This window comes from Stegostoma tigrinum, chromosome 25, assembly GCF_030684315.1.
Source record: "Stegostoma tigrinum isolate sSteTig4 chromosome 25, sSteTig4.hap1, whole genome shotgun sequence".
In the NCBI taxonomy this organism is placed as follows: Eukaryota; Metazoa; Chordata; class Chondrichthyes; order Orectolobiformes; family Stegostomatidae; genus Stegostoma; species Stegostoma tigrinum.
In genome coordinates this window covers 22,106,090-22,121,217 of record NC_081378.1, presented here as the reverse complement: position 1 = coordinate 22,121,217, position 15,128 = coordinate 22,106,090, and the positions used below count along the sequence as shown (strand labels likewise).

Below are 15,128 nucleotides of genomic sequence, written 5' to 3'. Positions count from 1 at the left end.
TCTATTAATTGTCTGCCTTGTCTAAAATTCTTCATGCACTGGGATCATGTCCCCAATCCAAAATCTTAACTACTGACTGTCATAGAACTAAACCCTAAATCCAACTATTATCTCAGGCCCTATCACAATCATAATCTCACTGACCTTGAATCCAACCCACTTGACAAATCAGCAGTACCTCAATCCTTGATCAATAACCTTACCCTTATGTTTTACACAAACTCAATCAATACCAGATGGTAGATAACAAAGTGTGGGGCTGGTTGAACACAGCAGGCCAAGCAGCACAAAAGCTGACGTTTCAGGCCTAGACCCTTCATCAGAAAAGGGGGATGGGGAGGTGGACTGAAGGTGGATAGAGGAAAAGATAGGTGCAGCGGACAGTATGGGTAGAGAGGGGATAGGTCAGTCCAGGGAGTGGGATGAGGCTAGTAGGCAGGAAATCGATGTTCAAGTTCCATGGACATTCAAGTTTATTTCTTTTGAAATTATTTATTGTTCCTTTTTTAAAGAATGTAACCCGAGACTCTTACTCCTTCCTACAGCACTCAAATCTATACCTATCGAGCAAACAGCAGTCTGATGTAGACGGAAATCAATTCAACTACAATAACTTCATGTCGGTACATACGTTGCACTAACACTTTCTATGGAAAACCCCCGCGACGTTTCATTTTACTCCATCCAACAGCGCATGTGTTAGCGCTGGCTGGCTGACCTGAGGGGTTGTGCGCATGCTCTCTGAGCTTCTCCTGCCGTGTGTGGTTTAGAACGCGGCGTCGTTGTCATGGAACTGGCGGAGGCAGGGGGCCGGGCCCGGACTGTGAAGCGTTTTACGGTCTCGGGGCCCAACTCTGGCCCCGCGCTCCCTTGGGACCGTTTCTCTGCTTGGCTCGAGTGTATTTGTGTGGTGACATTCGACTTGGAGCTAGGACAAGCGATCGAGGTGAGGGGGAGGCTCACCGATACTCAGAGGTCGGGCTGGGAAGGCTGGCAACAAGCGACTGGGAATGGAGGGCGGTGAAATGTAGGGTAGAATAATGGAAACGTACCACAAATGGTGCGTGCATTGATGCTGCTAATGCCCTTGCCTCCTCTATATATGACCCGCTTTTGGATTTGAATGTAGCGGACTAGGTTCCAACATCTGCTGTGCTGATACTCAGCTCTGCCTTGGTGTGACTTCTATTTGATCCTTCCTTCCGTTGACGCTCAGTTGGTTGGATGGCTGGTTTGCGATGCAGAGCGAACCCCAACAGCACGCGTTCAATTCCAGCACCGGTTAAGGTCACCGTGAAGAGCCCACCTTCTCGACCTCGCCCCTCTCTTAGAAGTGGTGACCCCTAGTCACGAAAGAACAGCCCTTTGGTTGCCCTGGACTATGGCGACTTGATTCTGTCTTGTCAGGTGGCTTTCTCAGCATCCAGTCCTGGTTGAGCCATGATTTTCTCAGGTTTGACACCTCTAACAGGCACTTAACACTACAAAAAATTCTGCACTGTTATTTCCTTGCCCAGGCGCACTCTGTAATTTACCTACACTATCTGCAATTTCATTGTCTTTTTGGCCTTGAACTGATTCTTCATATCTTCCAATGCAAAGATGGGCAATGGTTATCCAATAGCTTTACCCATTTCTATCCCACTTCAGTCCATCTGCTGAAGCCCTTATCCACGTCTTTGTCATCTCCGGACTTGACTGTTTTCCCAGCTTTTCAAAGCTTCGGCTTAACCAAAACCCTGCTACTTCTATTATATGATAATAAAATGTGAGGCTGGATGAACACGGGCCAAGTAGCATCTCAGGAGCACAAAAGCTGACGTTTCTAACGTCAGCTTTTGTGCTCCTGAGATGCTGCTTGGCCTGCTGTGTGTTCATCCAGCCTCACATTTTATTATCTTGGAATTCTCCAGCATCTGCAGTTCCCATTATCTCTCTACTTCTATTATATACCTCATTAACTCCTACTCACTTGACACCCCAATGCATATTGACTTTCATGGACCCTTGTGCATGTTTAGTCTTTTCCCCCACCCCCAACCATGAATTTCAAATAGAAAGTTCTCATTCTCACTTTAAACTTTATTTAGGGCCTTGCCTAGCCTAACACTGAAACTGTTTCTGTCAATGGAGTTGAATTTTGTTCCTTTTGATGTATGTGAGGGGCTTTAGGAATTTTTTGTGTTAGACTTGCTCAATAAATGTCAGTTATTGTTGTTATCAAGCGACAAGACATATTCTCACACTTCATGCAGTGGGAAAAGCTGTCCGATATGTTGGAGTTAAGTGTACTCCATCACTTATGACTTGTTTTGCTAACTGTTTCTTACTCAGCAATTTCTGCACTTAACTGGTCTTTAATTGTTTTGAAAGGTTTTTGGATATTTTCCTTATTTCTCCTCCTCACCCCCATGTCCCACTTTCACATGTTATCCTTTTATTGTTGGCTTCTCCTCCCATTTATCTCCCACCTGCTATTCTTTCAAAATCTGACCTTGTTGTGCTAGTCTTTAATGCATGTTTCCAGTTCGCGAATATCTTTTAAAAGATACAATAAGAGAAACTGTAGACCAGCCAAACGTTAGTTGTAGACATGCTCTTTTATCTTAAAACAAAATTCTAAACATTTACAAACACAAAACTAAATTAAGCTTGTCAGCTCAGGTTTATGATGATGTATTTAAGTCAAATGAATGTGTGTGAATTTTCAGTTCCTATGAGATACTTCAAAGGAAGCTCATAAAAAGTCAGTATTTTTAGATTCACCCACAAGATATCTCTCGCTCTCTTGCGCGTGCTCGCTCTCGCTCTCTCTACCCCCCCACCCCCGTGTCTGATGTGACAATACATTCACCTACATTAGCTTACACTTCTTTCATGTCTTTGTGATGTTAATTTCAAATCTTAAAATCTGGTTGACTATGGAAAAGCACAATGCTGCTTACCCAGTTTATTTGGGTTTGATTTACCCCATTTCTTCACTGTTCAGTAACTTGCTAATCATCTAATGGTAATTTGAAGTGGGCACCACAACAAATTTAAATGTCAATGTGCCTTTTAATGCAGTTCCAGCTATGCAAATGCTGTTGTAATTATCATTTATAATATTAAATAAGTTAGAAATTTCATGTACCATTAACTGCAGTCTATTACCTGTGCTGTGTGTTGTCCTGTCATGTAGGCACATATGCTATTAGGTGACTCTGTTTGTTTGTTTGTTTTTGTTAAATCCAGATTCTGAATGTTACAAGAAAATGAGTGTCCATTGATCTGTAATGGTTTTTTTCTTCAGCATAGCATGGTTTATAGAATAAACATTCCATCAGTGCTATCTCTCCAAAAATCATTTGAGGTAGTGATAGGATTTTAAGGGTGGGTGTGGATCCATGATTTGGTGCATGGAAAAGGAAAAACAGAGGCTGCAATTATTTGCAAGACAGTGCCGAACTGTACAGATTGAGATTTTGTTGACGGTGTTGACTTTTGTCCGTGCGTAAGTCCTCCACCACCCCCACCCCACCTTCTTTTAAAATAAGTTTGTCTAGAGTTTCATTCACTTTCGTGCAAATTTACAGCAGTCAAGCATGAGTTGTGTTCCTTGATTCCGCTTTCTCAAAGTAACACACTCAATAAGTTTGGTTCATCAGTAGCTGTTGTACATTTACAGACTTTCAAAGGCCGTTCTGTAGAAGTGCCACACAAAGGAGCACATGGGATTTTAAAAATTGCCTATAATTTAGAATTGCATTAACCAGTCCTCCATTAGCACTTGCTGCAAATATAAATGTAAAGATTTGAGACAAATTATTTGGGGAAAGAAATGTTTTTAATATTTTGGACACTTTAAAAACCTAAACGAAAGATAAATTCTTCAATTTGAGTTGTTTGTGTTTTGTTTTTATTTTGGTCCTCAGCTTGTTTATCCCCATGATGTGCGACTTACAGAAAAGGAGGTAAGATATTAAATCAGTGGAATTGCTAATCAAAATTTCTTGTTTGTTACCTAACACTGCACAAGGATGATGTTGCTTTATGGAATTTGTATGATATGCTGCTAAGTGCTCTTGAAGCCTAAAAGCTGTAAAATATAGATATTGTTCCTTTCTTGGGCAGTATCCCAGCTTGACATTTTCTGCCACATCATTCAAATATCAAAAACAGTTTTCATTTTTGGGGTGAAAACCTGAAGTTAGTGGGAAGAACAATCAGTCAGCTTTAATACACCACTGTCAGTTTACTTTTGTTGAGAATGAAGTGCCCTCTTTTTCTGTAAAAGGTTGGTTTGTGCCTTGAGCTCATTGGTACTGTGGGCCTTCCCGATCAAGTAGTAACAGTTTGAGTTAGTGACAGTGATTTCGTTGTTGGACTTGAACTCAATGTCAGCTGATACATTTTGCAGTACTGAGCAAATGTTGAAATGTTAATCGTGTTTTTTGATGAGATCATCCTGTTCAGCTGGATGAAAAAGATCTTGGGTTTTTTTTTGGAAGAAGATTAGGCAGTTTTCCTGATGTCTTGGCCTAGAGTGCACCCTTTGCCAATACCAGGAGTACCAGATAATTGATCTTTCATTACAATGCTGTTCGTCAGATTTTGGGCAAATTGATTATGATTTCTGCCCGCAAAACAACAATTGTTATATTCAACAACAGTTCATTGGCTGTGCAGTACTCTGGGATATCTTAACTTGATAAACATGTGATAGTCAAATGTCTATATTCCCTTGGGGTCAATATTCCTTTTGTTGTCCCTGTTTAATATTTATACCAGTAGAAACCTGCAGGAGATGGAGGTGCTGCTTGGGGTGGGAGGAAGGGATGGGTGAGAGGAAGAACAGGTTAGGGAGGCAGAGACAGGTTGGACTGGTTTTGGGATGCAGTAGGTGGAGGGGAAGAGCTGGGCTGGTTGTGTGGTGCAGTGGGGGGAGGGGACGAACTTGGCTGGTTTTGGGATGTGGTGGGGGAAGGGGAGATTTTGAAGCTGGTGAAGTCCACATTGATACCATTGGGCTGCAGGGTTCCCAAGCGGAATATGAGTTGCTGTTCCTGCAAACTTCGGGTGGCATCATTGTGGCACTGCAGGAGGCCCATGATGGACATGTCATCTAAAGAATGGGAGGGAGGAGTGGAAATGGTTTGCGACTGGGAGGTGCAGTTGTTTATTGCGAATCGAGTGGAGGTGTTCTGCAAAGCGGTCCCCAAGCCTCTGCTTGGTTTCCCCAATGTAGAGGAAGCCACACCGGGTACAGTGGATGCAGTGGCTCTGGCTGTTTTCCCTGGAGCATTGAAGTCTGAGGGATGACTTTATAGAAGTTTATAAATCATGAAGGGCATGGATAGAATGAATAGTCAAGGTTTTTTGCCCAGGGTAGAAAAGTCCAAAGCTAGAGGGCATAGGTTTGAGGTGAGAGGGCAAAGATTTAAAAGGCACCTAAAGGACAACTTTTTCACCCAGAGGGTGGTGCATGTATGGAATGAATGGCCAGAAGAGGGTGGAACAAAGATAACACTTAAAAGGCATCTGAATGGGTATATTAGTAGGAAGGGTTTAGAGGGTTATGGGTCCACTGCTTCAGAATGGGAATAGATTAATTTAGGACATCTGGTTGACATGGATGAACTGTATCGAAGGGTCTGTTTCTGTACTGTGCATCTCTGACTCTGAGTGAGTACTTTGCATAGTTTTCTCGAAGGAAGAGTTTTCTGGCAATGTCACAATAAAGGTGGAGTTAATAGAGATACGTCACAGAATTGTAGAATAAATTGGGTTAAAAATGAAGTTACTTCAAAGATTTGTCCTCAATGTAGAAAAGTTACTCATTGTAATCTTAGGTTGCTGATGGAAACAAAGACAGAAATTAGTGAGACTCTGGTAACTAACTTCTAATCCTTCTGACTATGGGAACAGTGCTAGAAAATGGAAGATTTGCAAATGCTACACTCCTTCGTTTTGTATTCAGAAAAAATGCCTTTGTAGAGATCTATAGATAGGGTTCTGGATATGTGTGCCCTGGACACTCTGGTCATGTTATTTAAGGGGTGGACTATGGTCAGGCTGTCATGTCCGTCGTAAAAAAGGAAGAGAAAATGAGCGTGGGTGTGGGAGTGAAGTCGTGGTCACAATGTGGCAGTGAACTTCAGACTTTGGCATTTGCAACCGTAGATTCTGGGCATTGTACTGGAAATTAAGTATGTAATGGGAAGAAAATAAGCGTGACCACACGGAGTGAATAGGATAAGTGACTTGATCTGAGAGGACACTGTTCAGAATGGTTTTAAAAGGGAAGAACATGGAATGTATGTCCCTAAATGATTGAGCGCAGAGCCACATCAGTGATTTGAAGTGGTGTGCAATGATTGAGAGTGGGAGTGGAAGTGGAATACAGAGTAATTAGGCAAGACATGGATTTTTCAACATTCCTGTAGCCCAGCCAAGCAAGGGTTGTGTTCATGTAGGTTACTGGAGCCAGATGATTGTTCCTTAGGATATTGAAGGAGGTCAGGTAGGAAATAGCAGATGCTTTGAGGATTATTTTCTGATCCTCTCTAGACACAAGTGAGGTGCCAACGGACTGGAGGAATATAAATGTGGTTCCATTGTACCCTATCTAACAATTATAGGCTAGTTAGTCTTACTTTCGTGGTGAACAAATTTTAGAATCAATCTTGAGAGATCAGCTAAACTTAGGCATGGACTTTTTAGGGATAGTCAGCATGGCTTTATTAAAGCAGGGTCATGCCTTACAAATTTGATTGAATTCTTTAAGGGTAGTGCAGTGGATGTTGTTTACATGCATTTTAGTAAGGCAATTGACAAGGCCCCATATGGCTACTGGTCCAAAAAGTAAATGCCCATGGGATAAAAGGCAATGTGTTGAATTAGATACAAATTCAACTTAGTAACAGGAAACAAAGGGTTTAGGTCGATGACTGTCCTAGAAATGGAAAGCTGTTTCAAGTGGTGTTTGGCAAAGCTAGGTGTTTGGACCCTCACAATTCGTTTTGTACATTTATTGATTTGGACTTGAAAGTGGGGAGCACAATTGGTAAATTGGCTGTGTAGTGGATAGCGTGGAGGATAGCTATAAGCCCCAAAATGTCATAGTATGATGGAAGTGGGCAGGAAAGTGATGAAATTCAGCTGTAAGTTTTGGGTAATGCATTTAAAGAGATCAAATAGTAAAAGGGAATATACAATAAACAGAATATATTGAGAGGGGAAGATATAGTGCAAGATCTTGGTGAGTGCACAGGTTCCTAAAAGTAGCATATGAAAGAAGGCATATGAAATGCTGATCTTCATTGGTAATGGTAAAGAATACAAATGTAGGGATATGATGATGAAACTGTAGAAGACTCTGGTGAGGCCACAATTGGAATATTGTGTGCAGTTCTGGTCATCACATTATAGGAAGGGTGTAATTGCTGTAGAGAGTGCAAATTAGATTTACTAGGATGTTGCTAGGGCTGGAGAACAGTAGCTATGAAAAGAGGTTAAGGGGTTTGGGTCCTTTTCCTTGAAGTAGAAAAGTACTTGATTGAGATATACATTATAAGGGATACAGAGGGTAGACGGGAGTAATCTGCTCCCCCTGGAGGACAGTTCAAAACCTGGGTCATAGATTCAAGCTAATAAAATGTGAGGCTGGATGAACACAGCAGGCCAAGCAGCATCTCAGGAGCACAAAAGCAGACGTTTCGGGCCTAGACCCTTTGAAGGGTCTAGGCCCGAAACGTCAGCTTTTGTGCTCCTGAGTTGCTGCTTGGCCTGCTGTGTTCATCCAGCCTCACATTTTATTATCTTGGAATTCTCCAGCATCTGCAGTTCCCATTATCTCTCATAGATTCAAGCAGAAGGATTGGTAAAGATGAGAGAAAAGATTTTTACACAGAGGATGCTTAAGTTGGTGATGGAGTCAGACACCCTAAACTGTTTCACAAAGTACATGGATCTACACCTTAAGTACTGTAAGCTGCAGGGCATTGGCCTGTATGTAAAATAGGATGAGAAAGGACTTCTGGGTGTCTTTGAGGGAGGCACAGTGGCTCAGTGGTTAGCATTATTGCCTCACAGTGCCAGTGCCCTGGGTTCAATTCCACACTGAAAACTCCACACAGACAGTTGCCATTCTCTCCACGTCTGTGTGGGTTTCCTCTAGGTGCTTTGGTTTCTTTCCACAGTCCAAAGCTCTGCAGATTAGGTGGATTGACCATGCTAAATTGCCCTGTATTGTCCAGGAAAGTGCAGGCTAGGTAGGTTAGGGAAATGCAGAGTTAGTGATAGGGCAGGGAGATAGGATGCTCTTCAGAGGGTTAGTGTGGACTCAGTGGCTGAATGGCCCATTTCCGCATGGTAGGTATTCTAAGATCTTTGGGTCAGCATGGACAAAGTGGGCCAAATGACCACTTTCAGCACGATATCATTTCTGTGGTTTCTTTGAAAGGAGTGCAAATCCAATGAAGTTATGGCAATTGTTTATAAAGTCTCGTTATGACCCAACAAGAGTTTTGGCCCAATTCTGGCATCCACACTTCGGGGAAGTTCTTAAGGCCTTAGAGAAGGGAGAGAGGAGATTTACTAGAATTGTATTTATAATGAGGGACTTCAGTTACATAGAGAAATGAGAAGTATGCAGGTTGACTAGAAAAAATTAATTGGCAATGTGTTTTAAGATGTTCAAAGTCAAGATTCTGACAGAATAAATCAGAATTTTTCCGGTGGCATGAGGGCCACTAACAAGAACACAGTTGTAAGATGATCGGCTAAAAAAATCAGAGGTGAGATGAGAAATTATAATGATCTGGCGTGGTCATTAGAATAATGATGGAAACAGATTCAATAATAACTCAGAAAAGGATTTGGTAAATGCTTGAGTGTAGAAATTTGTCAGTTTGTGGGGAAAGTGCAGAGAAGTGGAACAAAATGATTATCTCTGAAAGAGCAGGCACAATGGATTGCATGATCTTCCCCACCATCCTCATTCTTTGTCCTGTGATTCTGCAGTTTGGCAGTTCTGAATGATTAGTTTTGAATTGTGTTCATTGAAAAAAAAAAGAATAAATCCTGGCTGGGTTGTGTTTTATCTCATTCATCAATTATTTTGCATCATTTTTCTTTTTAAAGTTTTGAGCAAAGATTTTGTAGCTTGGGTTGTGGGTGAGGTTGTTGACTTGCTCGCCGAGCTGGCATGTTCTCATTCAGATGTTTCATCACTGTGCTAGGTTAACATCTTGAGTGGAGTCTCTGATGAAATGATGTTGTTCTGCTCCGCTTGGAATTTATACTGTTTAGTCCATTGTGAGTAGTGTCATTTCTGGTCTTGTTCTGTATGGGTTTGTATATAGGGTCCTATTCTACATGTTTGTTTTTGGTTCTCAACCCGTAATGCAAACAACAAAACGAGAAATGACAGTACTTGCAATAATGGACCAAATGGTATAAATTCCAAGCCGAGTGGAACGATGTTGTTTCATTGGAGGCTCCATTGATGTTATCCAGCATCGTGACAAAATGTCTGAACAAAAACAAGCCAGCTTGGCAAGCAAATGAATAACCTTACCTGTCTTTTGAAGTGACTTGTGTTATTGGGAGACGGAAGATAGGAGAGAGTGCTCTGTATCAAATAGTAGAATGTAATGTGATCCCTGCAAATGAGTGCATACTTAGGGACCCAGTCAAGTAGAGACAGGCATTTCCCATTGGGGAAAGCAGAGTCATCCACTGCAAGCTGTTCAAGTAGAAAGACATTGGTATGAGGCCTCCTAGGAAATTGTTTATTCCATCAGCTGGATAGCAGCTTATAAAACAGTATGAAAACAGAATGTGTTAACTTCTTGCAAAATAGTGACACATGTTAGAATAATTTCTGACTGACTTAACTAAATGTGGAAGCAGCTGATGAATAAATGTTAAATTGTGAAAAATGCTAATAAGATGAAATTCATTTCATGCTTTTCAGTAAATGCTGAACGTTCCCTTAATTTTCAATTGGTAGGAAGCCAATCTCATTAGCTGTTTTGTGGTAGTTAGCTTAAATGTCTATTAAAGCAATGGTGTTTATTACTTCTTTATAGACCTCAAAGTTTAACACTGAAGTCAATTCTATCCTAATCACTTGCACTAATTTCAGATTTGTTTCTTCCTCTCTACTTTAACTTTGTTTTCAGAAAACAAGCATTTGCTACCTGTCCTTTCCAGATTCCTACTCTGGTAAGAAATCTACAAAAGTAAGGCATACCTTCTCTTTATTAATCTTTGTAGCAAGTTGTTCTCATGCAAATCATTCTATTCCATCCAAAAATATATTTAATTCTGGACTTTGTGCTGTAATTTATTGTGATTTTCATATCAGCAGTCTTTGAATTAACGATTTGTTTGGGGAAAAAATCAGGAATTGTACATCAGCACGAGGAGGGTTTAAACCAAGACTAATGAGTTGAGGCTGAAGATTTATCATTTCCGGCTTTTGACATCAGCATTCATTGCTCTTCTATTTATATTCAGAGCATTGACTCGTTAACGTCTGAAATGTGCAGCTCGAAGTTCTGAAAATAAAACAAAACAGAAAGGCCTGGAGTTCTGGCAAGAAAGCAATTCCCAAATCTAGAAACTAATTCCCAAACCATTTTTTCTGAAGAAGGGTCTAGGTCCGTAACGTCAGCTTTCCTGCTCCTCTGATGCTGCTTGGCCTGCTGTGTTCATCCAGCTCTACACCTTGTTATCTTAGATTCTCCAGCATCTGCAGTTCCTACTATCTGTCCCAAATGTAGGCTGGTTTCGGCTGTCTTCTACTGCCTTGGTCACACCTAGCAGCACTGGAGTTTGTCAATGGACTGACTATGGGTATTGTAGGGCATACTGTTTGAGATAGATAATTTTACGCTTTGGCATCTTAGTTTAATTGAACCGAAATTTGATTAGTTTGCAATATGATTAGTTTGCAATAATAGCAGTGCTCGATTAGATGAAGAGGTTCATGTAGGGCTGTTTCCTACTCACTGATATAGGGGAAAACCCAGTGCCACTGTTGTTAACCTAATAAAAATAGACATGCCCAATGTTTGGGAATTTGAGAGAGCAATTAATGTCAGTAAATGAATGATGGAAACAAAAATAGAAATAGCTGGAAAACTGAGCAGGATTGGCAGCATCCATGTAGAGAAAGCAGAGTTAACGTTTCAGGTCCAGTGGACCTTCTTCAAACACTGCTGCTACACCTGCCGAGTTTTTCCAGAAATCTGTTTTCTTTCTGATTTCCAGGATTCAGTTGTTTTTTTGTGTATGATAGAAATTGGGGATAGAAATTAAGATGAATGAAAGATAGGCCGAAAATATAAGTCATGTTTCAAATCAGGAGTCAAACACAAAGAATGAAGAACTACTCTAACAGTCTGAGGGACTGATAGAAGGTTTGCCAGGAACGAAAGAGACTCACGGTTGGCATGTTGCCTCCCAGGTGCCAGGGTCCGTGATGTCTCTGATCGTGTCTTTGGAGTCCTGAAGGGAGAGGGTGACTAGCCCCAAGTCGTGGTCCACATGGACACCAACGACATAGGTAGAAAGAGGGATAGGGGTGCCAGGCAGGATTTCAGGGAGCTAGGGTGGAAGCTGAGAGCTAGAACAAAGAGTGGTTATCTCTGGCTTGTTACCTGTGCCACATGATAGCGAGGCAAAGAACAGGGAGAGATTTCAGCTGAACATGTGGCTGCAAGGATGGTGCAGGAGGGAGGGCTTCAGGTACATGGACAGTTGGGGCTCATTCTGGGGAAGGTGGGACCTCTACAAACAGGACAGTCTACTTTAACGCCAGGTGTATCCGGAATAAGGTACGTGAGCTTGCAGCTTGGTTATGTACCTGGGACTTCGATGTTGTGGCCATTTCGGAGACATCGATAAAGCAGGGTCAGGAATGGATGTGAGAGATAATGGGAACTGCAGATGCTGGAGATTCCAAGATAATAAAATGTGAGGCTGGATGAACACAGCAGGCCAAGCAGCATCTCAGGAGCACAAAAGCTGACGTTTCGGGCCTAGACCCTTCATCAGAGAGGGGGATGGGGGGAGGGAACTGGAATAAATAGGGAGAGAGGGGGAGGCGGACCGAAGATGGAGAGTAAAGAAGATAGGTGGAGAGGGTGTAGGTGGGGAGGTAGGGAGGGGATAGGTCAGCCCAGGGAAGACGGACAGGTCAAGGAGGTGGGATGAGGTTAGTAGGTAGCTGGGGGTGCGGCTTGGGGTGGGAGGAAGGGATGGGTGAGAGGAAGAACCGGTTAGGGAGGCAGAGACAGGTTGGACTGGTTTTGGGATGCAGTGGGTGGGGGGGAAGAGCTGGGCTGGTTGTGTGGTGCAGTGGGGGGAGGGGATGAACTGGGCTGGTTTAGGGATGCAGTGGGGGAAGGGGAGATTTTGAAACTGGTGAAGTCCACATTGATACCATATGGCTGCAGGGTTCCCAGGCGGAATATGAGTTGCTGTTCCTGCAACCTTCGGGTGGCATCATTGTGGCAGTGCAGGAGGCCCATGATGGACATCTCATCAAGAGAATGGGAGGGGGAGTGGAAATGGTTTGCGACTGGGAGGTGCAGTTGTTTGTTGCGAACTGAGCGGAGGTGTTCTGCAAAGCGGTCCCCAAGCCTCCGCTTGGTTTCCCCAATGTAGAGGAAGCCGCACCGGGTACAGTGGATGCAGTATACCACATTGGCAGATGTGCAGGTGAACCTCTGCTTAATGTGGAATGCCATCTTGGGGCCTGGGATGGGGGTGAGGGAGGAGGTGTGGGGACAAGTGTAGCATTTCCTGCGGTTGCAGGGGAAGGTGCCGGGTGTGGTGGGGTTGGAGGGCAGTGTGGAGCGAACAAGGGAGTCACGGAGAGAGTGGTCTCTCCGGAAAGCAGACAGGGGAGGGGATGGAAAAATGTCTTGGGTGGTGGGGTCGGATTGTAAATGGCGGAAGTGTCGGAGGATAATGCGTTGTATCCGGAGGTTGGTAGGGTGGTGTGTGAGAACGAGGGGGATCCTCTTGGGGCGGTTGTGGCGGGGGCGGGGTGTGAGGGATGTGTCGCGGGAGATGCGGGAGACGCGGTCAAGGGCGTTCTCAATCACCGTGGGGGGAAAGTTGCGGTCCTTAAAGAACTTGGACATCTGGGATGTGCGGGAGTGGAATGTCTTATCGTGGGAGCAGATGCGGCGGAGGCGGAGGAATTGGGAATAGGGGATGGAATTTTTGCAGGAGGGTGGGTGGGAGGAGGTGTATTCTAGGTAGCACACCTCCTCCCTCACCCCCATCCCAGGCCCCAAGATGACATTCCACATTAAGCAGAGGTTCACCTGCACATCTGCCAATGTGGTATACTGCATCCACTGTACCCGGTGCGGCTTCCTCTACATTGGGGAAACCAAGCGGAGGCTTGGGGACCGCTTTGCAGAACACCTCCGCTCAGTTCGCAACAAACAACTGCACCTCCCAGTCGCAAACCATTTCCACTCCCCCTCCCATTCTCTTGATGAGATGTCCATCATGGGCCTCCTGCACTGCCACAATGATGCCACCCGAAGGTTGCAGGAACAGCAACTCATATTCCGCCTGGGAACCCTGCAGCCATATGGTATCAATGTGGACTTCACCAGTTTCAAAATCTCCCCTTCCCCCACTGCATCCCTAAACCAGCCCAGTTCATCCCCTCCCCCCACTGCACCACACAACCAGCCCAGCTCATCCCCCCCCCCACCCACTGCATCCCAAAACCAGTCCAACCTGTCTCTGCCTCCCTAACCGGTTCTTCCTCTCACCCATCCCTTCCTCCCACCCCAAGCCGCACCCCCAGCTACCTACTAACCTCATCCCACCTCCTTGACCTGTCCGTCTTCCCTGGACTGACCTATCCCCTCCCTACCTCCCCACCTACACCCTCTCCACCTATCTTCTTTACTCTCCATCTTCGGTCCGCCTCCCCCTCTCTCCCTATTTATTCCAGTTCCCTCCCCCCATCCCCCTCTCTGATGAAGGGTCTAGGCCCGAAACGTCAGCTTTTGTGCTCCTGAGATGCTGCTTGGCCTGCTGTGTTCATCCAGCCTCACATTTTATTATCTCAGGAATGGATGTTGCAGGTTCCAGGGTTTAGATCTTTCATTAAGGTCAGGGAAGGTGGTAAAAGAGGGGGAGGTTTGGCTTTGTTGGTCAAGGACAGTATAACGGTGGCTGAAAGAACTTTTGATAAGTACTCGTCTACTAGGTGGTATGGGCTGAAGTTGCCGAGGAAGGTTTATTGACTGAGTCAGTATGGGTGGAATTTAGGAACAGCAAGGGAGCAGTCACATCATTGGGGGTTTTCTACAGACCCCCAAATAGCAGTAGGGAGATCGAAGAACTCATTGGCTGGTAGATTGTTGAAAAGTGCAAACGTAGCAGCGTTGTTGTTATGGGTGACTTCAACTTTCCCAATTTGATTGGAACCTCCTTCGTGCAGATGGTTTGGATGGAGCCGTTTTTGTCAGGTGTGTTCAGGAGGGTTTCCTTACTCAGTATGTGGACAGGCTGACGAGGGGGGAGGCCATTTTGGATTTGGTGCTCGGCAATGAGCCAGGACAGGTGTCAGATCTCGTGGTGGGAGAACACTTTGGCGACAGTGACCACGACAGCCTCACATTTACCATAGCCATGGAAAGGGAAAGGAGCAGTTACCAGGGGAAGATATTTAACTGGGGAAAAGGAAAGTATGATGCTACCACGCAGGAGTTGGGAAGTACAGATTGGGAGCAATTGTTCCACAGAAAGGGCACAACAGACATGTGGAGGCTGTTTAAGGAGCACTTGTTGCGAGTGATGTATAAATTTGTTCCTCTGAGACAGGTAAGGGGTAAGATTAAGGAGCCTTGGATGCCGGGAACAGAGGTGCTTCTCGTCAAAAAGAGAAAGGCAGTGTACGTAAGGTGGAGGAAGCAAGGGTCTAGCACAGCTTTAGAGGATTGCAGGCTTGCTTGGAAGGAGCTCAAAAGTGGACTGAGGGGGGGGGGCCACGAAAAAGGCTTGGCAGGAAGGATAAGGAGAACCCGAAGGCATTTTACTCAGACGTGAGGAATAAGAGAATGATCAGGGAGAAGGTAGGGCCAATCAGGGATAGCGTAGGGAAC

The 15,128-nt window shown here is 44.2% G+C and overlaps 1 protein-coding gene across 6 annotated transcripts in view; it reads left to right on the top strand.

Moving 5' to 3' along the window:
• The first annotated feature begins 745 nt into the window (after window positions 1-745).
• Window positions 746-15,128, top strand: part of dennd6b (DENN/MADD domain containing 6B) — a 100,630-nt gene continuing 86,247 nt past the window's right edge. For 5 of the 6 annotated variants that reach the window (XR_009447213.1, XM_059654540.1, XM_059654541.1 and 2 more), the window contains exons 1-3: window positions 746-946; window positions 3,915-3,953; window positions 10,167-10,209. Coding sequence is in view for 4 of the 6 variants with exons in the window: in XM_059654540.1 (XP_059510523.1) it covers window positions 788-946; window positions 3,915-3,953; window positions 10,167-10,209 (241 nt within the window). In the remaining 2 variants the exon portion in view is untranslated. Of the gene's footprint in view, window positions 947-3,914; window positions 3,954-10,166; window positions 10,227-15,128 lie in introns of those variants that run through there. The other variant, XM_059654542.1, reaches the window with a different exon arrangement.